This window comes from Coturnix japonica, unplaced genomic scaffold (genome assembly GCF_054131305.1).
Source record: "Coturnix japonica strain WE unplaced genomic scaffold, WE-NBRP24 Scf041, whole genome shotgun sequence".
Taxonomy (NCBI): domain Eukaryota; kingdom Metazoa; phylum Chordata; class Aves; order Galliformes; family Phasianidae; genus Coturnix; species Coturnix japonica.
Window position 1 is genome coordinate 416,227 of NW_028188944.1, and position 26,006 is coordinate 442,232.

The 26,006-nt window shown below is 46.9% G+C and overlaps 1 protein-coding gene across 1 annotated transcript in view; it reads left to right on the forward strand.

The window, feature by feature from the left end:
• LOC146752752 (obscurin-like) overlaps window positions 1-26,006 on the forward strand; it is a 199,329-nt gene that overhangs the window by 69,877 nt on the left and 103,446 nt on the right. Inside the window, exons 2-3 of the mRNA XM_085531270.1 lie at window positions 14,591-14,866; window positions 16,519-16,791. Of these exons, the coding sequence (XP_085387396.1) occupies window positions 14,591-14,866; window positions 16,519-16,791 (549 nt within the window). The remainder of the gene's footprint in view (window positions 1-14,590; window positions 14,867-16,518; window positions 16,792-26,006) is intronic.

A 26,006-nucleotide genomic window follows, 5' to 3' on the forward strand; every position in this document is an offset into this window, starting at 1 on the left:
GGAACAGAAACCATTCAGATTCTACAGCAAACACATCTACCCTGCAAGAGCACACTGAACCACCTGCAACAATGAAACATGGTTTTGGAGAGTGGGTCTGAAAACACACCTTTAGACAGCTGTCTCCCTGTAGCCAAAAGGAAACCAAGCAGCAAAAGAAGAGTCCAGCCTGAAATATGCCCATGCTACTAGCCCAGGTTTTTCACAGTCAATGCAGAATCCATCCTGCTCTTGAGTTAACAAATGACCAGTGGGTCTCCCCTTGCTCCACCCCTTCTCCTTCAAAGCCAGAAAAAGAAAGAAAAACAAGTAGAAGAAAACCCAGACGTACCTTTCCACACACAAAGCAGAAAGTGGAACAGCAGTTGTCTCCTTCCTGAGACATGGTGGGGCGCATCCCAGAGGAAGCCCAAGTTCTTTGCTTCTCTCCACAGGGACTTCAAGCACTCTTGGCAAGAGCTGCTTTGGTTCTTTCTTCAATTGCTTCCATCACCAGAATCTCCTTTGGAAAAGGAACCCGAATGAAAGAATCAGCAAATGAAAAAGAATGAGCAATAGCCACTTTACCAGCTTTCTTCTGACACTCAATTTAGACTCTTGACTCGGGCAAGGTCTTAAAATCAACTGGTTACAAGAACTGTCCCAAAATATATCCAGCTTCTGTACAGCTGCCATTCTTTCTGACAGCGAGTGTAATCACAGAATCATAGAATGGCCCGGGTTGGAAGGGACCTCAAGGATCATGAAGATCAATCACCTCCCTGTCCCTGCTGGCCATCCCCTCTTCTGATGGAGCCCAGGGGACCATTTGCTCTCTGAGCTGCAAGAGCACGCTGATGGCTCACGTTCTGTTTTTCATCCACCAGGACCCCCAGGTCCTTCTCTGCGGGGCTTCTCTTAAGGACTGCTCCTCCCAGTCTGTAGAAATGCCTGGGATTCCTCCAGCCCAAGTGCAAAACCTTGCACTTTGCTGTGTTCAACCTCATTAGATTCACGTAGGCCAACCTCTCGGTTGAGCTCCCTCTGAATGGCATCCCTTCCTTCCACTGCGTCAGCCGCACCACTCAGCAAACAGCAGAAGGTGCACTCCATTGCATCATTGGTGTCTCTGATAACCATGTAAAAAAGCACTGGTCCCAAGACAGACTCCTGGATGACACCACTTGTTATCGGCCTCCACCTGGACATCAAACCATGAGTCACCACCCTCTGTCCTCTACAAAACCTCTTTGTCTTCTACTCCTGCTGCAGCTGCAATGGCTGCACCAGCATGACTCACGTGTTTGACAATCCTCCAGCTCTGGCCTAGCCATGCACAGCAGCAGTCCGTCTCCCTCCCAGCTCACTCACCAGTGTGCTGCTGTGCCCCAAATTCAGTGCAGCAGCATTGAGAGCAGGCAGCACCCATCACCCTCCTCTAACTCTCTCTGCCAGCTGCGATGAGGACTGACACAGCACGCCCACCCCAGCCCAGCTTTTCTGCTGAGACACCTCCCAGCAACCACCCAGCACCAATCCCAGTTGCTGCAAACTGTCTGAGATCCTGCTGGAGTGCACTGACAATAACTTTGTGGGCCAAGCATTAAGCACACCAAGCAGAAGGGAAGCATTACTGGACATGCTGAACAGCAGGGGTTAAGACTGGAGGTGGTCAGGGCTGTAGTGACCATGCCCTCCTAGAGTTCCTCATCTCAAGGAATGTGTGCCTGGCAAAAAGCAAAGTCAGGACCCTGAGCTTCAGGAGAGTCAGCTGCAGGCTGTTCAAAGAATTCTTGCATGAGAGACACTGGAAAACTGTTTTTAGGGGTAAAGGAATGGAAAAGAGATGGTAACTTTCTCAGAAAACCTTTCTCAGAGCTGGAGCTCTGAGCTCCATCCCGACCACACGAAACACAGCAGAGGAGGCAGGAAAGCAGCATGGCTGAACCTGCTGGTTACAGGGAGCAACAAGAAGGAAATGGAGAAACAGCGGAAACGGAGACATGCAGCCTGGTCGCTTTGGTGGCCTTCTACAGTGGAGTGACAGCATCAGTAGGGAAAGGAAAAGCAACTGACATCACTCAGCCAGACTTTTGCAAGGCCTTCGATGTTGAGCAAGTTTCCTGTTAGAACTCAGTGTGAACAAATCTACCACTGAGCAACACCCTGAGCCCCCACTCACCTCAGCAGAGGTCAGCCTGCACCCCAGCCTTCCGCCTATTCTGCTCCATTGATGGAAGCACACCGGGCATCATTGCTACTCACCCGACCAATGATGATAGGGGCAGAAAAGGGAATTCCTCTTTACCTTTCAGATGAAAAATTGATGACTGTGTGGAACCTTCCCAGTACCGCTGCGGGGCCTTCCTTTACTTGTATCCTGCTGCTCCGTGTCACAATGGGAGAGCTGCTCTGGCCTCTCCTCTCAGCCTGTGCCTCCTGCAGTGTGAGCAGCTTTGTGGATAGAGGAGACACCCACACAGACTTGGGCCTGGATAGAGAACTGTGCCCTACAACATAGGTACATTTACATCATGCTCTTTTCCTTGTGTGTGAGCAATCCTTGCTCTTTTCAGATGGTACTATGAGCGTGTGACACCCCAAACACATAGTTAGCATCTGTCCATATCATTAAGGCTCTCGTCAAGGCAGTTATTTCAGCCTTCTGAGGGGTAGTCCCCACGGCTGATGGTTGTGCTTCCATTCCCTGCTCAGTAGCAGTTACTGCATGTCCTGCCTTACAGCCTCCTTGTCTCACAAAACTGCAGCTGCTGGTAAACCAGGTGTCTTCTGCATCTTCTAAGGGTTCGTCCTTCAGCTCCGACCGACTGGATGTAATGTGCAGCATCAGTTGTTTCAAAGCAGTGATGTCATCCTGGTTCTCCACCAGGGGAGTTCCGCTAAGGAAAGATACTGGGTTGGCAATAGTAGTTACAATTATTTCTATATCACCCTGCTCTACCAGGATGGCCTGGTATTTCGGGAATCTTTGGGGTGAACAGATGCCATTCAGAGGGACCTTGACAGGCTGGAAAGCTGGGCTCGGGTGAACCTAATGAGGTTCAACACAGCAAAGTGCAAGGTTTTGCACTTGGGCCGGAAGAACCCCAGGCACCTGTACAGGCTGGGAGGAGTTGTCCTTGAGAGCAGCTCGGCTGAAAAAGACCTAGGGGTCCTGATAGATGAGAAACTTAACATGAGCCAGCAGTGCGCTCTGGCAGCCCGGAAAGCAAATGGGATCCTGGGCTCCATCAGGAGAGGGGTGGTCAGCAGGGATAGGGAGGTGATCGTCCCTCTCTACTCTGCTCTTGTGAGGCCCCATCTGGAGTACTGTGTCCAGGTGTGGAGCCCTCAGTACAAAAAAGATATGGAGATTTTGGAAAGGGTCCAGAGGAGGGACAGGAAGATGATCAGGGGGCTGGAGCACCTCCCCTATGAGGACAGGCTGAGGGAGTTGGGTTTGTTCAGCCTGGAGAAGAGAAGGTTGCGGGGTGACCTCATTGCAGCCTTTCAGTACCTGAAGGGAACTTACTCCCAGGAGGGGAGTAAACTCTTCGAAAGGGCTGATAATAGCAGGACTAGGGGAAATGGTTTTAAGTTGAAGGAGGGAAGATTTAGGTTGGATGTTAGGGGAAAGTTCTTTACTAGAAGGGTGGTTAGGTCCTGGAACAGGCTGCCCAGTGAGGTTGTGGATGCCCCGTCCTTGGAGGTGTTCAAGACCAGGTTGGACGGGGCCCTGGGCAACCTGATCTAGTAAAGGCGTATGTTTGGTGGCCCTGCTAGGCAGGGGGGTTGGAACTACATGATCCTTGAGGTCCCTTCCAACCCGGGTAATTCTGTGATTCTGTGATTCTGTGGGGTGAAAGCCAATGTCCCCCTTTTGCCTCCAATACAGTAAACACTGCATGAGATATTAAAACTGGTATCCTTTGGCCCAGTGTAGATTGATGGACTTCTTGAATATTGAGCACCAGTGCACCCTGGATATCCCTTACTCACTTCAAGCTGTTTCAAGTTTACCATCAGTCCGTAGCTGTGTATCCATGGTCGGCACCCTCCTGTCATTCCTGGCAACGTATGGAGTTCCTTGGCAGTTTGCAGCTCAGGGGTTGAGCAGATGGCTTCTTTCTTGGCAGTCCTTAAGGTTCAAAGTCCAGCTGTCATCTCCTATCCCAAATACGTCACTTGCTGCTGAGTTAGTTGTGCTTTCTGTCAACCAAGAAACTCAGCAAACTCTCAGTCTATTGTACACAGTCCTTTTGTTGCTGTGGCACCCACGTGCTCCAGTAAAGTTCCACCCTAGGATGGAGGATCCCAGGTCTCAGGCTCACGAGTTGACCAGTTCTCAACAATCATTTAGCTGTTCTCACAACCCTGGGTAACACTGTTCAGGTTCACTGAGTCTCTTCTCCCTCTATTAGGGAGAACAGATACACGCAAGTACTCGTATGCTATCATGAGGAATTCAGTAGGTTACATTTAATTTAGAAGCATGATGCAATCAAAAGCTCGCTTAAATAAAAGCATACCCTTTTCTTTCACTCAAAATAATAGCCCAGAAAAAAATAAAAACAAAACAAAACTCTCATCATAATTGTTAAAGAAATTATCTACTAAATCTCGATGGAGAGTGGAGACACATGCTAGTTTTAGGAACACAGCACTTATCTCATTATCTGAATGCATCTCAAGGCATGCTCCTTGTGAAACTGTGAGAACTTCTATCATTAACAGACGTGTACCATGCCCTGATATATGGTTAAACCGCTTGCAGTGCACTGTCAGATGTACAGGATGGCAGCTGTATGTGCTGTGACCAAATAAACCCCACACTGAAACCTTTCAGAATTTTAGGACCTACAAGTACTGCATTCATATTAAAAGTAAAAAATTCCTAAGCTACACATGTTCTAGGTTTCCATTTGTTAGATACAACATACCTTTGGAAGTAGGCGCCTAAAAAGATATGCCTTCTACTTGCTTCTCTGTCTGGCTCTTCGAAAAGAAGGCCTTTGGAGCAGGAAATGCAAAGGGCAGCTCATTTCTTAACACTGACTCTGCATCAACATTCTCTGTGTTTGCACGCTTCTTAGATGCCACTTTTCTTGTCACTGGAGTTGACAGTGTGAATTCCATATCACCCAGTTGAGTATCATGCCTCGAATGGTGCCAGAGACGGAACAAAAGGTTTTCTGATCACAGCCGGAGAAGTTACTGTCAAAGAAATTCTAACAGCTGAGAAGGTCAGACACAATGCTTATAAAAATATCATACATTATTTGGCTATTGAACAAAACAGTTGAAAACTCTGATTCTCTCCTAGAATAAGTTCGTTTCTTATAGACTGTCAAACACCATTTTTTTATTTGTTCATCTCAATTCTCCATTGAGGATTAACCCTCACCAGCTTATCTAAACATAAATATGAATTATCACTTGGTTTAGTTAAAAATTTGAATAATATCACAGTGGATTTTGTTGTCCAACACAGTAAGATTGAATTTCTTTCGGTACCTTTCAACCTCTGCCTACCTCCAGCCTAACTCCAGAATCTTATTAACTGTGCCTTATCGCTTCCCATTGTGTTTTAAAATCCTCACTGACTCCTTTACTTGTTCCCTTGCTTGCTGTTTCTGTGCAAACCAAACACTGGAGTTAGGGATCACGTCAAACCAACCATGGCCTACAGGTAGAAGGCAACAAAATTTATGCTTAACATACTTCTTTGCTCTATCTTTATCTTCCTTTGGTCAAGGTCCACTAGATACTTAAATATGGAGTAAGCACTAGATACAATGAGAAGCAGATTTCTAGATTAAGAGCTGTATTTTTTCTGTAAGAAACTAGCTGTACATCTTCACACACCTGCTTTGTTTTCTGAGTATTTAGATCGAGTGGAGATTCTTCAAACACTGAAGCTACATCAGAAAATTCCATGGATCCAAACGCATCTGGCACATGGCTGCAGTCTGGCACATCTTCATATGCCAGAGCCTTTTCAGACAGAAATGTTCCACCGAGATTCTTTTGCAGAATTAGAAGGAAGATTTCATCAGAAGATTTCACCACTAAAGTCTAAATAAGATTGGTTTGCAAGTTCCAAACTATGGCTAACAGCTAATGGAAGTCCACAGGCCAGCAGCAACAACTTTTATATTATGTTCTTAATATTCTAATTGTTGATATGACGTTCATATAAAGAGCAGAAGGGAAATTACTCTTAGAGCTCAAGTCATCTTTCACAGCCTGCGTCAACAAGAGCAGCACCTCATAGCCTTTGGTTTCAAGACCTGGACCACAAGCTAGCTAATGATTTTACACAGAATTCCAGAGTTCAAGTCACTGTTTACATTAGGGCTGAAATTGTACTGAAAGCCTTCAAGTTCATCACACTTAATTATCACTGGCACCACACATAACTCCACGTTACATATGTGATCACACGCAACCTGGCAACTTCAGACAATTCCCAAAGCACTCCACTTGCACTTGGCTACTAAAGTACAGAAAAAGGAATTAACATCAGAAATAGCTGCAGTCAAAACCATCTAAGAATCCAAGTCTCCAGGAAACAAGGAAAGCAAATCCTCTCCAGGACTGTGTTCTAAAAGGAAACAGATCAGAAAGGTGAGTTCTTCCCCCCTTTGACCACCCACTCATGTAACGTCCATGTCATTTCTAAGTATGCTGCCCAGACCAAGACTGAGGATGCTTCAGAAGAAGACCTTCCCTGCTAAGCCAAACAGAACAAGTAAGGTACCAAAATATGTAGAGCCAAACGAGGAAAGGTGCTCTAAGAAGGTAAGCATCACAAGAGACCAACAGGAATACTTACACAATCCAAACAATGCACAGTTTCTGTTCCACAAGCTGCCAAGAGGAATGTGTGCAGTACTCACAGCGCACCATGTACACTGCTTACTGCAGTCATACTGCTTCGTAGGACCAGCCCAACTTACTAAAACACTTTAATGAGCAATCCGAACTGTCTGGATCAGCACGGTTCACTTGGAAGGGACCTTCACAGATAAACCTGAAGAGGTGAGGCGACTGCACTATCTAAACCTTAAAGCATATAGGACCTTAAAGCATAAGCTTAAAGCACAGAAGCATGACCAGCAGGTCGAGGGAGGTGGTGCTGCCCCTCCACACTCCTCTCATTGAAACCCCATCTGGAGCACTGCACGCAGTTCTGGAGCCCTCAACACAAGAAGGACTTGGAGATGTTCAGGCAGGTCCAGAGGAGGGCCATGAAGGTGATCAGAGAGGGCTGAAAGCACCTCTACTATGTGCACAGGCTGAGAGAGATGGGGCTCTTCAGCCTGGAGAAGACTCCAAGGAGACCTTAGAGTGGCCTTCCAGTATCTGAAGAGGGCCTACAGGGAAGGCTGGGGAGGGACTTTTCATAAGGGCAGGTAGCAACAGAATGAGGGGAAATGGCTTTACATGGGAAGAAGGTAGATTAGGATTGGATATTAGGAAGAAATGCTTTACTGTGGGTGTGGTGAGACACTGGAGCAGGTTGCCCAGCAAGGCTCCAATATGATTGCTTTGCAAGTTCCAAACTATGGCTAACAGCTAATGGAAGTCCTCAGTCCAGCAGCACAAAATTTTATATTATCTTCTTAATATTCTAATTGTGGATTTGACGTTCATATAAAGAGCAGAAGGGAAATTACTCTTAGAGCTCAAGTCATCTTTCACAGCCTGCGTCAACAAGAGCAGCACCTCACAGCCTTTGGTTTGAAGACCCGGACCACAAGCTAGCTAATGATTTTACACAGAATTCCAGAGTTCAAGTCATTGTTTATGTTAGGGCTGCAATTCTACTGAAAGCCTTCCAGTTCATCACACTTCATTATCAATGGCACCACAGATACCTCACAAAGAAGCATTATGACACCACAAAGGGGCATTATGACGTCAGAAAGGGCATTATGACATCACAAAGGGCATTATGAATCACAAAGGAGCATTATGACATCACAAAGGAGCATTATGACGTCTCAAAGGGCATTATGACGTCACAAAGGGCGTTATGACACCACAAAGAAGCATTATGACATCACAAAGGGGAATTATGACGTCAAAAAGGGTCATTATGACGTCTGAAAGGGGCATTATGATGTCACAAAGGGGTGTTATGACATCACAAAGGGGTATTGTGACATCACAAAAGAGCATTAAGACATCACAAAGGGGAATTAAGACGTCACAAAGGGCATTATGACGTCACAAAGAGGCATTATCACGTCACAAAGAGGCATTATGAAAACAAAGGAGCCTTATGACGTCTCAAATGGCATTATGACATCACAAAGGGCATTATGACGTCACAAAGGGGCATTAAGACATCACAATGGGTCATTATGACGTCAGAAAGGGGCATTATGACATCAGAAAGGTGCATTATGATGTCACAAAGGGTGTTATGATGTCACAAAGGGGCATTATGATGTCACAAAGGGGCGCTGGGAAAAGATCTCTGTGTGGAGATTGCTTCTACTAGAGGTAGTTCTATAAGACTGTTATATAGAGCTGTGCAGGGGCTGTAAATCTGTCTGCAGAGGGTGATGATCAGTTCCAAGTGTCTGCAGTCAATGCTCATGGACAGAGCCCATCCAACCTGGCCTTGAATGCCTGCAGGCCTTGAATGGGGCATCCACAGCCTCCTTGGGCAACCTGTTCCAGTGTGTCACCACCCTCTGAGCAAAAAACATCTACCTAAGATCCAACCTATACCTCCCCAGTCTCAGTTTTAAACCATTCCCCCTTGTCCTATCATTATCCACCCTCATAAACAGCCATTCCCCCTCCTGTTTATACGCTCCCTTCAAGTACTCAAAGGCCACAATGAGGTCTCCCCACAGCCTTCCATTCTCCAGGCTAAACAAGCCCAGATCCCTCCACCTTTCCTCATAGGAGAGCTGCTCCAGCCCTCTGATCATCACAGTGGCCCTCCTCTGGACCCCCCCCAACAGCTCCACATCCTTCCCAGGCCTGGACACAGTGCTGCAAATATGGCCTCACAAGAGCTGAGCAGGAGTGGACAATCACCTCCCTCTCCTGCTGGCCACCCCTTTTTCAGTGCAGCCCAGAACACACATGGATCTATCTTTTCCATACGGATATTCCCATCTGTGTACATATATATACCACACCTACACCCCCACAATCTGCTACAACTCCATAGAATTTTCAAGGTTGGAAAAGACCTGGATGATCTTATGATCTTATGACTGATCTTATCATCCAGTCCAACCATCACCAATACTTCCCAGTTAAATCACATCCCTCAACACAACACCCAAACTTTTTGTGAACTTCCCAGGGTTGGTGACTCTACATGAGAGAAAAGGGCACTCAGATAAGGGATTCTGCATTTGCTATTAGCAGAGGTGGGATGAGACCGAGCACTGCCCCAGCTCCTGGGATAATGCAGAAGGGCTGAGACCTTCCAGCTGCTTCCACCCAGGGTCACACAGCAAAGCCGACCCTGCAGGAGTCTGCATCATTCTTTGCATGGCATTGCTAAGAGGAAGATCCCCCCCCTACCCTTGGCTCTACACTCCAGCTGCTGTCTGCCATCTGTAAAGCCACCACAGCTCTCCTACTGGAGTTCCCATCTGCACAGTGACAGCTTGGTTTCTTCTTACTGTCAAAGCAGCCACAGCCTCAGTGCTTCTCAAATCTCCCCTTTTCAGCTGATTTCCTCTTTCTTGTGGCTGGGCAATTCCTCCCTCTCACAGTCATCCCTCTGCCCCACTCTGTGCCCACAGACCCAGAGAGGGCACACAGAGCCAGCCCTGTCCCAGCTGCTGCTGCTTCACATCTGACAGTCTCAGGAGCTGAGATCCAGGCCGAGACAGCAATGCCCAGACATGGTTTGTAGGACGTTTGTGATAGGAAATAGGGAGGCTTGTGATTAAACCTGCCCCCTAAGGAGGAAGGCAATGCTGCCTGCAGCCCCAGCAGGCATTACAAAACATCCCCATTTACAGGAGGGTTTTAAATAGCACAATTCAGGAACTACAACTGCACAAATTCCCGCATGCCCTGGAATAAGTTTGGGAATGGACATGGTTCTACCACCTGTGCAATGCCATAGAAATAACAACCATCCACCTGTAAACCTCCATCCTCTCCCCTGCTGCACAAAGGGAAGCTCAACAGCAGTGCACAAATGTCCCAGCAATGTCTGAGCACTGCTCTGTGCATCCCAACCTGCTCATCCCATCCACTCCTGGCTGGGCAGCAGGATTGGGGTGGCACATTGCAATGGGCACAGAGGAACATGGAAACCCCACACATGTGAGGAAGGGGCTGGCTGTGCTCCACACTCACGTTATCAGACGTGATTTGCCCTTCTGTGGGGAGCCTCTGCTCTTTCCCAGCTCATCCTCCAGCGTCTGGGACTCCAGGATCTCATTCAGGCTGTTGTTGGCTGCGGGGCAGCTCCATGAAGAGCCTCCCCTCCACCGACCGGCACACAACAGCCGCTCCCGCGCACTGCGGCTCAGCCAATCGGAGCCGGCGGAGCTGCCGCTGCCTGATGGGACCCCCCCCCCCACATATTGACCCCCCAGACGAGGAAGAGGAGGAGGAGAGCGACGAGGAGCTGCCGCAGGAGCTGACGTTGGGGCGGGGGGGCAACGCGGGGGGGGGGTCGGCAGTGGGGGGTGGGGGAGGGGGTGGAGCAGCATTACCCCCGGACCCCGTGGACCCCCCCCAGCCAAAGTGCTGCTCTCCGACCCCCGCGGGCTCTTTGTGCAGCCGCTGCCCTCCAGTTATAGGACCCCCCCCCCCCATATTGCGCTTTGCTCACCCCCACCTCCGGAACCCCCCCCCCACTCACCACATCGCCCCCTCCCCCCCCGGGTGGGGTTATGGGGGGTGGGGTGGGGTCGACGATGTGCCGTAAGCCGCGCCGGGGTCGTGTGACAAACCCCCCCCCCCATCAAGATGAATGGGGCGCTGTCGGGGGGGGGCTCAGCCGTAAGGATAAAGCGGGGGGGCTAATGACGGGGGGGGGCAGTGCTATAGGGAACGCAACTAATCTAAGCCCCCCCCCCCCACATTAACACCCCATTGTGTGTGGGGGTGGTGGGGGTGGGGCACACAATAACCCCCCCAAAGGCCAAACAGCCCCAACACCCCCCCTCAAAGCCGCTGACTTACGCTGTGCCCCCCCTGCATGAAGGGCCCCCCCCCATCGATTGAGCCCCCCCCAATCCCATCTATAGTTGAGAGCTATGCTTTTTGTAACCCCCCCCTCCTAAAGCCCCCCCCCCCCACAATGTTGTGCACGATGTGCTGCCCCCCATGAGCCCCTGACCCCCCCCCTTAAAAGATGGGGTGGGGGGGGTGGTCTCGGACCCCCCCTCCTTTAAACGATGGGGTGGGGGGGCGGATTGTCACTGCCCCCCAACACCAAAATTGACACCCCCCTTTTAAAGGATGGGGTGGGGATGGGGGGGTGGGGGGTGAAGGTGATCTCGCCCCCCCCCCCATTAAAACGGACCCCCCACCCCTTTAAAGGATGGGTGGGGGTCGGTTACGGGCCCCCCCGGCGCTGTGTGTGTATGTGCCCCCCCCCCGTTTTGCTCCCCCCGTGGCGCAGTGTGCTGGGAAAGGATCTCTGTGTGGAGATTGCTTCTACTAGAGGTAGTTCTATAAGACTGTTATATAGAGCTGTGCAGGGCCTGTAAAGAGAGTTGAGGGGGACTCTAGTGGGCATATGGGGCTGTGGTGGGCAATAGGAGGACTAGGGGCTCTAGGGGGCTCTGAGGGTGTGTAGGGGTTGTGGATCAGGTTGGATCTTAGGAAGATGTTTTTCACTCAGAGGGTGGTGACGCACTGGAACAGGTTGCCCAAGGAGGCTGTGGATGCCCCATCCCTGCAGGCATTCAAGGCCAGGCTGGATGTGGCTCTGGGCAGCCTGGTCTGGTGGATGGCGTCCCTGCACATAGCAGGGGGTTGGAACTGGATGATTTTTGGGATCCTTTTCAACCCAGGCCATTCTATGACTGTACAGTTCCATAGTGGAACAAATATAATATGCTAACTATGTAAAACATGGAGTCAGACCTGTGTGATTTGTCCACACCAGGAGGTGATTAGAAAACAATTTGTAAGCTACAAAGCTGCTTGCTGGAAAGGAAAAGAAAATAAAACTACAAGAAAAAGGGAAATCATTTCTTCCTGAAAATAGGAAGAATTATAGATCTGACATGAAATTTGAGTGAAGCTCCTGATTTTATGAAGCTATTCCCATTATTTTCTTGGTGCTGTGTTTCCCAAATGAGTGGTTTCTGGCTCTGCTGCAGCACCAGTCTGCATGTGAACATCAACTCTGTTCACCATCTGGGAAGATTAGGACTTCCCTTCTCCTACCAGCACCACTGAATTACAGTTACTCAGTGGTTAAACAAAGGAATCCTTAAAGAAGGGTTTACAGCTGTCCTGTTGTCTGAAGTGCTTGGGGCATTCTGATGCTATTAAGCTCTATGTATTAACAAGTTAAAAAAGAAAAGGTAGGCATCTGATTGTTGTGACAGTTTCTAAGCGATTTGGAAAGCTGTACCACCCAACCACTCCTTCTATTTGATGGAGGTGACAAAGCTCAGTTTAATTTCTGACTGCTGTTTAAATTCTGAAGCTCGAGCTGGTTCCTGGAGCAGAAAAAGCTCGGAAGCTGTCCCTCCTACAAGCAGGCACCTCTGAGCAAAATATGACATCTCAGTTTCTGATGGTAAGGTCAGGAGATCTGATTCCAGCATCTAGCTTTTGGCTTAATACTGTGTTAGTGGGACCTTTGGCATCTAGCACTTAATGATCTTGAAGGTTTCTTCCAACCCAAGCCCTCCCATGATCCTATGATTCTGTGATTTCATTCAGGTTTATTGAGATGAGTTCTCCTGAATGTGCTGTTCTCCATATGATTATAATTGGAGTCCAGATGGGTGACTGAAACCAGACACCAAACTTTCTGATGGCCAAAATTAAATGAAATCAATCCTTTACTGTGTCAGTAGTCTGTAACTAGAGCCCATCAGGTAATTCCCAGCCTCCTGCCTGTATCAGTGGCTGCACACAGTGAAAAAGTCTGATGGGATTTTAACCTCTAAAATGTTCCAAAGCAACCAGAGGGTGAATATATTCACTATGTAAATACCTGCAGGAATAAGCTTGTCATGTATGTCCTCAGGTACCACAGTAGTTAATGGTGGGACTCAGTAGGTCATGCTGAAAGTTGAGTCTGCTGATTTTGAAGGTCTTTTGAAGGTCTTTTCCAGCCTACATGACCTTATGCTAATATTTCTGAAATTTATTTCTGTTCAGCTCCCAGAAAACCTCCCACCCAGCCCCCAACTGACCCCGTGGTGAAAAATAAAACAGAAACCTCAGTGAAGCTGGCATGGTCCCCTCCGAAGATGCACCGCCCCATTCCAGTCGATGGCTACATTGTGGAATGCAAGAAACTAACTGGCTTCACCTGGGTGAGGTGCCACGAGTCTCATGTCCCCGTCCCAGAGTTCACGGTGAGCAATCTGTCTGAAGAGGCTGATGATCAGTTCCGAGTGTCTGCAGTCAATGCGCATGGACAGAGCCCGTCTCTGGAATTCCCAGGGAGCGTGCACCTTGGTAAGCACAAAAACCCCAATGGAAATGGGTCAGTGTGTGCTGAGCAGCTGTGTTGGTTCCCTAAAGATGCTTCCTTTGACTTTAAGGATAGCAGTGCATTAACACACCAAAGGCTTTCCTTTATTCCTAGTTCTCCTATCTCCTATCAACCTCCAGCTACCACTAAAGTGATACGAGTTGTTTCTGTGACAGAGACATGAATATCCTTATCTTTTGATATCTCACATGTGCAAGAGGCAGAACTTTCTGTAACAGATCTTAAGCACAGAAGTGCTTCTTCTAGCACTCATGCAAAGGGAGAAGTAGAAATGTCCCTATGATTTAATCTTCCATCTCTAAATGAGATACCAGACTTGCATCTAAAGAGCATTAAGACATACATGTTCTTCCTCAGACCCAGTCCTGGCTGTGAAATCCCCCCTAACAACTGGTGAAGCTGTACCTGGAGGGGATGCCATGTTTACTATTGACCTTACAACAACGTGCAAGCATGCCAGCTGATGAATGTCTGCAGTTCACAGCTATTGGCCAGTGCATTCAGTCACCAGGTTTACCACTGCATGACCATAGAGCAGTACTTTCAGCTGCAGGTTCAGACAGCCTTTCTGATTGCACTGGAATAGTTTAGAAGTAGGGGAGCAATCATTCCAATAATATCTCTATCAATCAGCTTTGCATGACAAAGTAGAACAAATAAACATTCATGATGGGAGGACCTGTTTGTCATTGGGTGGAAACCTCTGCAGAAGCATGTTTAGAGCATTATTAATCAGTAGAAGGAGATGTTTGGTTGATTTTTACTTAGTAAATCCAGCAAGAAGACCAAATGAAATATCGTGAATTGCTCAGCACTGACACAATGATGAGTGCAGGAACAGAAGGTGATACTTTTTCAGAGATGTTGCAGCAAACATTGACCACGTTAGCCTGATATAAATTGAAATAACGAGGCCTTTGCTCCTGACAGGTGCTGCAGTGAGATTTACCAAGAAGAGCAAAGATGTAGAAAAGATCTGCGCTTGGCTGCGTGAGGAAGCCAAACTGCAGGCTGAGCTTTCAGACACAGGCGCTACTGTGGAGTGGATGAAGGATGGGAAGGAGCTCAAGGCCAGTGAAAATTATGAACTGCAAATTGTGGGGAAGAAACACACCCTGAAAATTCACAACGACTCAATGGATGATGCTGCAAGTTATCAGTGCATCTGTGAGGGGGATAAAATGCTCTATCAGCTTTCAGTGAAAGGTATGTGACAGTCTGGGCTGTCCTCTTCCTGCCCAGGGCCAGCAGACTGCATTCACCTGACTCCCCGACAGTCCAGCTGTTGTCAGACAGCATCTGGGGTGTTTTCAGTGGCTGTTTTGACTTGAACTGGCCAATCTGCTTTGTAGAGCCATTTGATTTCTGTGTTCTGTCCTGTGATTCGTCCCTAAGATATAGAGGAAATCAAGGGAAAGACAGGAAAAAGAGCATCCCAGCCTTCCTGCTCTTCTGTCAGGGTGGCCACAAGAGATGATGTCAACATCTCTTTTTGTAGCAGTGATCCCAAATGTAGAAAACACCTGTGAAGAGTCACAGGGACTAAATTGATGGAGAGCAGAACTTCCTGCCAAGGCTTGTCAGCTAGTCTTAATTTTGCTTTTCTTCTCTCTCTTTGTCATGTTAGCATAATATTTCATACTGGCAGGTCTGCCCACAGAATTAACTGGCACAGGCTGCCCAGGTAGGTGGTGGGATCCCTGGAGGTGTTCAGGAGCTGTCGAGATGTGGCCCTGATGGATGTTATCAGGGGGCATGGTGGGGTGGGTTGGGGTTGGAATCAAAGGAGGACCCCCATGTATTTCATCGGGAAGCACTACTGGTAATAAGACCTTTGGAGCAAATCCTGGTAGGGCCACGCTCAGCTGGTCCAGTCTGGAGGCTGTTTCTCCTTACTGCAGTATCTGCAGTGAAAGCCAGCAGCTGCTTTTGTGTGGTTGGGCTCACATCCAGCAGTGGTGACGGGACTACAATGATAAGAGACAGTTCCTGAAAAAATGAATGAAATTTGACTGTATGATAGGATGGAGTTAAATGTATTGACAGGATCTCAGTCATCCCAGTGTCCATCAGCTGGCTCTCGAGCTCCTAAATACAGGCATTCTGTAGAACGTTGTTGAATTTGTATTATACATGCGTGTTCTTGGAACTGCAGAACAAATGCATGCATAATCCAGACTTTGATTTTAGCAGCTCTGACTGCGCTGTCTCAACAGACCCAACTCAGTTGTGTGCGCTGTTTTGAAATGATATGTTAACAAGAAGTTGGAAAACAAGCTCAATTACCCTCAGTAAAATAGGACCGTGGACTTAGGCTTGAACTTTTGGCTAAGACAGTGGTGAGATTTTGAATCTTTGAAGTCAATTATTCCACTGTGTGTTAATAAGGGCATGTTTTATCATCTAACTTTTGCACTCCAATTAATTTCCATAAAGGAATTCTTTTTTTTCTTTTTTCTTTTCAGTCCTAAGTGATATCTCTATCTTTTAGGCTCGATTTGTTTGCCAGGGGGTTACAGTGCAGTAATAGATACCCCCTCCATTGATTTCCTTCTAGTTTGCTTGTTCCAATTCTTTCCTCAGTTTTCCTATTTTAGACATTTTCTTGAAGCCTTGGGCTTCTTCCTTTGGCTCTGTCCCCTGTCCAGTGTACGTCCTTCAACTTGTGGAGATAAGGTAATCTGGCACGTGGTTTATAAAAGCTGCCAATTTGCCAGCTTCTGAATTAGAATCTAGCAATTAGAACTAGGACTAAACGTGCACGTTTGATCTTATGATAAATGAATGCCTCATGGTCACCAATGTCCCTGCAGTTCTTTACCATCGTATGTATTTTGTGTCTTCATATTTTGTTTCAGCACTGGCAAACTTCGTAATCAAAGAGACAAGTGGAGGAGTAATCAGGGCCGTTGCTGGAAAACAAGCTGAATTTGTTTCTGAGACCTCTGAAGCCAATGTCATGGTGAAGTGGTACAAAAATGGCAAAGAAATCAAGACCAGTAAGAAATTCACAATGGAAGATAAAGGGAAACTGCATAAGCTTGTGGCTTCAGCTGTAACGAAAGAAGACGAGGGAACATACATCTACACAATTGGAGATGACACTCTGATTTTTGATTGGAAAGTCTCAGGTAAGTTTGTGAGGCAAACATAGGATCACAATCCATGTAAAGCACTTCAGACTTAATTCATTTTATTTGTCCAACGCTGTGGGTTTCCAGTATTTAGGACAAAGATTGCATAGCTCTATTGAAGCAATTCTGACCTTCCTGTTGTCCCTATGCAAATCCACAGTATGAGCAAATAATGTAACTGTGTTGTGATGAATTCAAGACAGCCTTAGCTCCAGCTGGGGCTGGAGTCACGACTTGAGCCCTGACATCTGGGCTTCATTCATCTAGTTCATGTATTGCCTCAGCACTTACATCATCTTTAAACCTATGACTGAAATGGTCCTAAGTTATTAGCATGGGAATCCTGTCTCCTCTTTGGACAAATTAAACTCCACATTTGGAGAGTTGAGTGTCTCCTGCTGTACCCGAAGGACATTGTGATCTCTGAGGTGTCTCCCTGAGGTGCTGTAAGCACAGCCATTAGCTCATAGTGCAAGTAAAGCACTGTTAGGTCAAGCCTGGAGGAGTAATGCTTGTCACTGACATGTTCCTGTTCAGGGTGGAGCTGGAGGGTAAAATAACACAAGAAATTGTCATTGAAATTCAATATCTGTGAAATTCAGCTGGTTGCATTCACAGAACCTGGCGTTAAGATCTGTTTTCTGTTTTATATCTTGAGCCTATTTTCCATAACCCAGTCCTCATTTATGAACTGAAGCTCTACTGAAAGCCTTTCGCTGTGTATGCTCATGCTGCAGTGCAGCGCTTGTGACCTTTAACAGCACATTCACGTTCCTCTGATCACAGGATCCTTACGGTTGATTAAGACCCTCTAGTCCGACTGCTCACCCATCACCACCGTGATGCTCACCATCAGCTTAGCTAAAAACTCAGCAGAGATGATAGATCAAGCACAACACTGGATTTGGGGTGGCTAGAGATTCCTAAGATATTGAAGGATTGCTTGCAGGTGGTGTTGGTTCAGGTATTCACCCTGCATCCCACCTGCTGTTCTGTTTGGTTGAGAATCATGCATTCTGCAATTTCACTTTGTAATTCAAAGACCCTGGCTTTATCTGTTGAAAAACTGATCTAAAACAAGCCAAGAAGACTCCGTTGGAACTGGTTGATGCAGAACAAAGGCATCCCCAAAGGACAAGTTGCACTGTTTGATGAACATTATTGGATGAGAGCTAAGCTAAGATTTAAAAAGTTCTGGGGCTGTCTCTGAGCATCAAATACAGAGGAAGCCTGCATGATTCCCTGAGAATGGATACCTCCTACTTTGGTGTAGGGTTAAGGGAACACTAGCAGTAACTCCTATCACAAAATGTCGCATGGCTCAGACAAAATGCCATCAAGAGGGCTTAATTAGGAGCACCAAATGGTCGCAAGATGGTCTTAGGGCAGGGAAGTAATCTATCTATGTGATATTGATTGATGCTATTAGTTCTTAACAGCTTGACTCTAGAAGGACTGTTGTTCTTTGGTCACCTAGTTATAAAAGAATAAATGGCTCCTGTCTATTACAATTTTTAACGCATTTTTTGTTCACTGATGCCATAAATGTTCCTGGCATAGTAATTGGCCTTGGTATATTCAGTGACTGAAAGCAACAGTTGTTGCTCTAAGAAATGCAGTACAAAGCTAGGTCTGCCTGTAGCTGACAGCCATCAGCTTGCTCCTCAGGCAGGTTCTGTCTGTGTATGGGAGATCACAATGTGAACCACTGATTGATCAGCTGAGGCAAGTGTGGGGTCAGCTGTGGGAGCACAGGTGAAAGTTATGTAGCTGTGCTCCCTGGAGGGGTGGAGTTCGACTCCACCTCCTCTGAGACCTCATTTAAGGGCTGACCCTCACTGAGGCAGCATCTCTTGGAGATTGCTCACCAGGGAGGATCACCTCAGCTCTGGTGAGTTCCCTTTTCCTTATATCTTCTGTATTTCTACCATTTTGCTTGTAATTGCTATCCTTGTTAATACCAGCATAGTTATTGCCAATACATTTGGCAAGCCAGGCAGGAGCCACTGACTTGGCATCTAGAAATATAAGGAAAAAAAAAATGTCCTTTGTGTGGAAAATCTTTAATTGGTACAAGGGGGAGAAGACCACCCCCTTAGGGACATGCCTTCCTGGACAAATTCCAGGTTTTGAGGCGTCCCCATATTACCAATTAGCAACAATTATTGAACAATGGGGCCCTTTAAGAGTACCAAATAACATGGATGCCTATTGTCTAACTGATTACTTTCTAGGATTACAAAAAGATATCATAATTACAAAAGAGAAGCGAATGGCTGCATCTATGGCAGCCTGGCCATTATTAAATGCTTTAAATCGGGCAGAGATAAAATCAAACAACATTGCACATGAAAATGAATTGTTAAAGGCCCGTATTGAAAAATTGGAGGGTGAGATCAATCTATTGACAGGAAAAAAACCGTCATTTTCTTCCTCCAACCCTCAAATTAGATACATTTCATTTAATGACGATCAAGATCCTGAAGAAATGAATCAAAATAAGATCACTAAATCTGATCTAGAAAAACCATCTGAGACGGACTCGCTAGAAGTCCGTCCAGTAATAACTCAAAAAACAAAGAAAATTCAAGATCGACCAGCAGGAGTGCCTCCTGATCAATGGCCCCCTGCCAAATCTGTTTTACATGTAACAGCCCGTCCATATACGCCTACTGAACTCATGGACCTAGTGCAACGATTTAGGCAAAGGCCAAGGGAAAGTGTTCCGGCTTGGTTATTACGGTTATGGGATTCAGGGGCAGATAGTGTACTGGTTAGTGGCCCCGAAGTATCTAAGTTGGCCACAATAACAGTACATCCTGCCCTTCGGCAGAGACTGTATGCTGGGACTCAGTTCCCTGAAGAAAACCATTCAATTGTAGAATGGATAATGGCTGCTTGCCGCATGGTGTGGACAAATAAAACTGACATGCCAGTAAACACAGGGATGTGGTCTTCTATGGAAGACCTTCAAAATTATATACGCGAATTAGGTATGAGAGAGGCTATCTACGAAGACACATTCGATAGCCCTGATATGGTTAAATTTTCTGCGGGAATGAGGGACCTAATTTTACAGTAAGCACCCTCTCATATGTATGGAACCTTGGTTTCCATACTTAATCCAGTAGTATCCGCAGAGGCAGTAGTCCAACAAGCCGCCCAATTGGTAGCAGACCTCGGAGAAACTGAGCATTTACGAGCTAAGCGCAATATCAGGGTGATTGAGGATGCCGAGGCTTTTCCAATAGTGCGAGCCAGAAGATCGGCCCCGCGAACTTCTCGGGCAGGACCTGTTAGGGTATCCCGGAAACAAATGTTTAATGATCTGCTCCGGACAGGCGTTCAGTTTTCAAAAATTGATGGGCAGCCCAATCAGGTTCTCCTTCAGTTGTGGAAGCAACTGAAGGATGAACAAAAATTTCAGAATAAACCCAAAAGGCCAGGGATAAGATTTATAGAGCGGCGACCAACAACAACATGGAATTTAGAAGATTTTATAGTTCCAAATAGGAAAAAGAAGCCACCTCAGGTGCCTCGGGTTATGACACCGGAGGTATCGGAGGTAAAAGACTTGAATCTGGCTCAGTTCATGGCTTGACGAGGGATGTCAGTCCTCCTAGGGCCTCTAGACGGGACCGGAGGCCCTATGTGGAACTGACGATATACTGGTCCCGAAAGAATATACAGAAGGTTATGGCCCTAGTTGATACCGGGGCAGAGACATCTATAATATATGGAGACCCAACTAAATTTAAAGGTAATAGAGTGATGATTGGAGGTTTTGGGGGACAAACCATTCCGGTCACCCAAACCTGGGTAAAACTGGGGGTCGGGCGTCTTCCACCACGGGAGTACAAGGTATCCATTGCCCCAATTCCAGAGTATATATTAGGAATTGATATCCTGTGGGGTCTGGCTCTCCATACAACAGTGGGAGAGTTCCGATTGCGGCAGAGATGCATTAGTATCCGGGCAATCCAGACAATATTGAGAGGCCATGCAAAACATGAGCCTATTTGTTTGCCGAAGCCACGCCGGATTACTAATGTGAAACAGTACAGACTCCCGGGTGGGCAGGATGAAATAACAAAGACGGTGCAGGAATTAGAAAGAGTGGGTATTATAAGGCCTGCACATAGCCCATATAACTCCCCAATATGGCCAGTGCGAAAACTGGATGGAACATGGAGGATGACAGTAGACTATAGGGAATTAAATAAGGTCACGCCACCTGTTCATGCGGCTGTACCCAATATTGCCTCCCTAATGGACACACTAAGCAGGGAAATCAAAACATATCACTGTGTCTTGGATTTGGCGAATGCATTCTTCAGTATTCCAATCAGTGAAGAATCGCAAGATCAGTTTGCATTTACATGGGAAGGGAGGCAATGGACTTTCCAGGTCCTACCCCAAGGGTACGTACATTCGCCCACTTTTTGTCATAATTTAGTGGCACGTGATCTGGCTAAGTGGGAAAAGCCAAATAATGTCAATTTATATCATTATATTGATGACCTCCTGTTAACATCCGATTTGTTAGAGGCGGTGAGACAAGCAGCAGATTTGTTGATAGCTTACCTGCAGAAAAGAGGGTGGGCTATAAACCCACAGAAGGTGCAAGGTCCGGGGCTATCTGTAAAATTCCTGGGAGTAATTTGGTCCGGGAAAACCAAAGTACTACCCAGTGCGGTAGTAGATAAAGTCCAAGCGTTTCCAGTCCCTACAACATCAAAACAATTGCAAGAATGTTTGGGTATATTGGGGTATTGGCGCTCCTTTATACCTCATTTAGCTCAGCTATTAAGGCCATTATACAAGCTTACAAAGAAGGGTCAATCATGGAATTGGGGAAAGATAGAACAGGATGCTTTCCAACAGGCAAAACTGGCAGTTAAACAAGCTCAGGCGTTGGGTATATTTGATCCGACCCTCCCAGCTGAACTAGATGTTCATGTTACTCAAGATGGTTTTGGCTGGGGCCTGTGGCAACGCCAGAGTTCTGTTCGAACCCCCATTGGATTCTGGTCTCAGGTTTGGCACGGAGCAGAAGAACGATATAGCATGATTGAGAAACAGTTATTGGCTGCCTATTCGGCATTACAAGCAGTAGAGCCGATAACGCAAACAGCAGAGGTCATAGTTAAGACTTCATTACCAATCCAGGGCTGGGTGAGAGATTTGACTCACCTTCCTAAGACGGGGGTGGCCCAAGCACAAACGGTGGCACGATGGGTCGCCTATCTAAGCCAGAGAAGCAGTCTGTCTTCATCTCCACTTAAAGAAGAACTACAGAAGATCCTAGGCCCAGTGACGTATCACAGTGATACATCAAAAGAACCGATGGTTGCTCCACCAGAGAAGAGTCCCGTTCAGGAAGGAAGATATCCTATTCCTGAAGATGCCTGGTATACGGATGGGTCCAGCAGAGGCAACCCGAGCAAGTGGCGAGCAATAGCATACCATCCCTCTACTGAGACCATCTGGTTTGATGAGGGGGATGGTCAAAGCAGCCAATGGGCAGAATTGCGAGCCGTGTGGATGGTTATAACTAAAGAACCTGGTGACGGCGTCCTGAACATCTGTACAGATAGTTGGGCTGTGTACCGGGGGCTCACTCTGTGGATTACGCAATGGGCTACCCAGGAATGGACTATCCACGCCCGACCGATTTGGGGTAAAGACATGTGGGTAGACATTTGGAATACGGTCAAACACAGGACAGTATGTGTCTACCATGTCTCTGGTCATCAACCCTTGCAGTCACCAGGAAATGATGAAGCTGACACACTGGCCCGAATCCGATGGATTGAGAATTCACAATCTGAAAATATTGCCCGTTGGTTACATCAGAAGCTACGGCATGCTGGACAGAAGATAATGTGGGCAGCTGCTAAAGCATGGGGGCTGCCTGTACAACTATCTGATATCGTTCAAGCATGTCAGGATTGCGATGCTTGCTCAAAGATGAGACCGAGACCGTTGCCTGAAACAACATCCCACATTGCTAGAGGATATAGTCCTCTTCAGAGATGGCAGGTCGACTACATTGGGCCCCTCCCTCGGTCTGAGGGGGCGAGATATGCCCTGACCTGCGTTGACACTGTAAGTGGACTGCTGCAAGCCTATCCTGTACCAAAGGCAAATCAAGCATACACAATTAAGGCACTTACTAAACTGATGTCTGCATACGGGACACCTCAAGTTATCGAGAGTGACCAAGGGACTCACTTCACTGGAGCGATGATACAGCGCTGGGCAGAAGAAAACAACATTGAATGGCGATTCCACCTGCCATATAACCCAACAGGGGCAGGCCTTATTGAACGTTATAATGGTATCCTTAAGGCTGCCCTGAAAACAGACTCTCAGTCCCTGCAGGGGTGGACAAAAAGATTATATGAAACCGTGCGGGACCTGAATGAAAGACCTCGGGATGGCAGACCCAGTGCCCTGAAAATGTTACAAACTATATGGGCCTCCCCTCTTAGGATCCAAATTACAGGCACCGATAATAAGGTAAAACCGCAGGTTGGTACTGAAAATAATCTTCTGCTCCCTGCCCCTGAGAATTTAGAACCGGGAATCCATAAGATAAATTGGCCTTGGAAGGTGCAGGTAGGACCCAAATGGTGTGGCCTACTTGCACCTTGGGGGAGATTATTGGAGGTGGGAGGTTCAGTCACCCCCTCGGTGATAGGTACATGGCCTACTGACATCGTGGTCAATACTCCGGCCTTTATTGCTAAAGGAACACCTATTATGTCCCTATGGCAGATCAAGACTCCTCCTCTGGTGCCAGATATAGTTATACAGCCACAGATATCTGGCCAGAGGGTATGGTATCGGAGGCCGGGACATAATCCAGTACAAGCAGAAGTATTGACCCAAGATAAGAATACGGCCTGTATCTTGCCCTGGAGGGCGGATCTTTCCCTACTAGTACCCTTGAAACATCTATATTACTCCCCTTAAGATTGATTCTAAGCCTCTAGGACCATTACTCTGGACTGATGAAACGCAGACGGACCTGCACTTCAAGATGATTTGTCTCCGGTAACATCTATCAAGCACTGGCCCATGGAAGTTCATAAACACCCATCCAATCATCATCATTTGAATAATATCAACATCTAATGCGACGGGAGATTGTATCAGCGTCGTGATTGGGTCTCTGTAATAAGGGGAACTCACCTAATCATTGGTTCACGTTGTGAAGGGGTGGAGTGTATGGGAGATCACAATGTGAACCACTGATTGATCAGCTGAGGCAAGTGTGGGGTCAGCTGTGGGAGCACAGGTGAAAGTTATGTAGCTGTGCTCCCTGGAGGGGTGGAGTTCGACTCCACCTCCTCTGAGACCTCATTTAAGGGCTGACCCTCACTGAGGCAGCATCTCTTGGAGATCGCTCACCAGGGAGGATCGCCTCAGCTCTGGTGAGTTCCCTTTTCCTTATATCTTCTGTATTTCTACCATTTTGCTTGTAATTGCTATCCTTGTTAATACCAGCATAGTTATTGCCAATACAGTCTGGATGGAATGAAGGGCATGAAATACTGATGTGCTCATCAAACGCTGCTTGTTAGCTTAGAGACAAGGTGTTGAATTGGTTTGTTCATGTATTGCAAACAGGTTACTTAGCTGCCTTCATTTTAGCTTCAGAAGAACATGTGCAGAATACAGAATTGATTAAAAGAAATAAGAACTGTCTGCATAGAACTTACTCTTTCCTTACACAGGAGAATCAAGCACACGTTTGTATGTGAGTACCTCCAGAGGTGAAACTTGATCCCCCAGATGTAATGAGCAGAGACATTACAATCAGTTCTAACTGTATCTTAATGCTGTGCTGAATAAGCCTGAGTCAGGATGTAAACCACTTTCTCTTTTTTTCTTCAGATGAAGCCATTAATTTTGTCAGCAAGTCCAAAACGACTCCAGAAATATCAGTCAGTCCTTCTGAAGACCTGGAGCTGGTGTGTGAGGTGTCAGCTGCAAGCGGAGCTGTCGTATAGAAGAAAGATCAAATAGAGGTGAAGCAGGACCAGAGGACAACTATCATCTCCCAGGGGACGCACCGCAAGCTCATGGTCAAAAATGTGACCCTGAAAGACCAAGGGAGCTACAGCTGTGAAACAAAAGATGACAAAGCAACATTCCAAGTGAAAGTCAGAGGTGAGAAAATGCTTGGAATCCCAGAGATAAAGGAACACTTCATTTTGTGTGTCTTGCATTTGGAGGATCAACTTACAGCCTCTCTGGTGCAAAACATTTTGGTTATAGGACTTTCTTTGTCATCTAGTGTCATAGCAACACTTTTCTACATGTGCTTTTCCATCCAGGAATGAATTACTGCAACAAACAATAGGCAAGGAGGGTAACTTGTGCAGCTCTTGTAGTCAGCTGGTGTCTGCAGGGTTACAGTGCAAGAGCACACCAGGCATGCACGGAGTGAGAAAAGGGGAGGTGTTTGATGAGATCTGGTTACAAAATTTGAATGACACAATGAGGTGGAAAATGCCACTAATCAGACTCATAAATGGCCTGGGTTGCAAAGGCCCACAGTGCTCATCCAGTTCCAACCCCCTTCTTCCTATGTGCAGGGTTGCCAACCAGCAGCCCAGGCTGCCCAGAACCACATCCAGCCTGGCCTTGAATGCCTGCAGGGATGGAGCATCCACAGTCTCCTTGGGCAACCTGTTCTAGAGGGCCATTCCCTTCTGATTTACTGGAAATGTAGAGAGACATCAGAAGAAACAAAGAGAAGGGAGGAGGTTCAGCAGTGCATGCAGGTGTTCTAAATCTCATGTCCAAATCTGCTATCAGACTGCGAAATGTTTAGATTTATGATATGATATGAAATGATATGCCTATTCATTTCCCAAGGCAAAATAGAGGGGAAAGTATTTTCCTGTCTTAATGAGGCATCATGATGGTCCCTGTGAAGGGCAAGTATAATGAAAATGGGGAACTGGAGTAAGCTCTGCAGCAGACTACAGCAAAATGGTGTGACTGTTGTGATGTCCCTGCAGAGAAAGAAGACGTGTTTACAAACAAGGACAAGGTACAAAAGGAGGTGAAGGCTGCATTGACTCAAAATGCCACGCTGAGCTGCGAGGTGGCCCAGGAGAAGATGGAGGTGAAGTGGTACAAGGAGGGGAAACTGATCACCTCGAGCTAGAAGTTCAAGGTGGAGTCAGAGGGCAAAC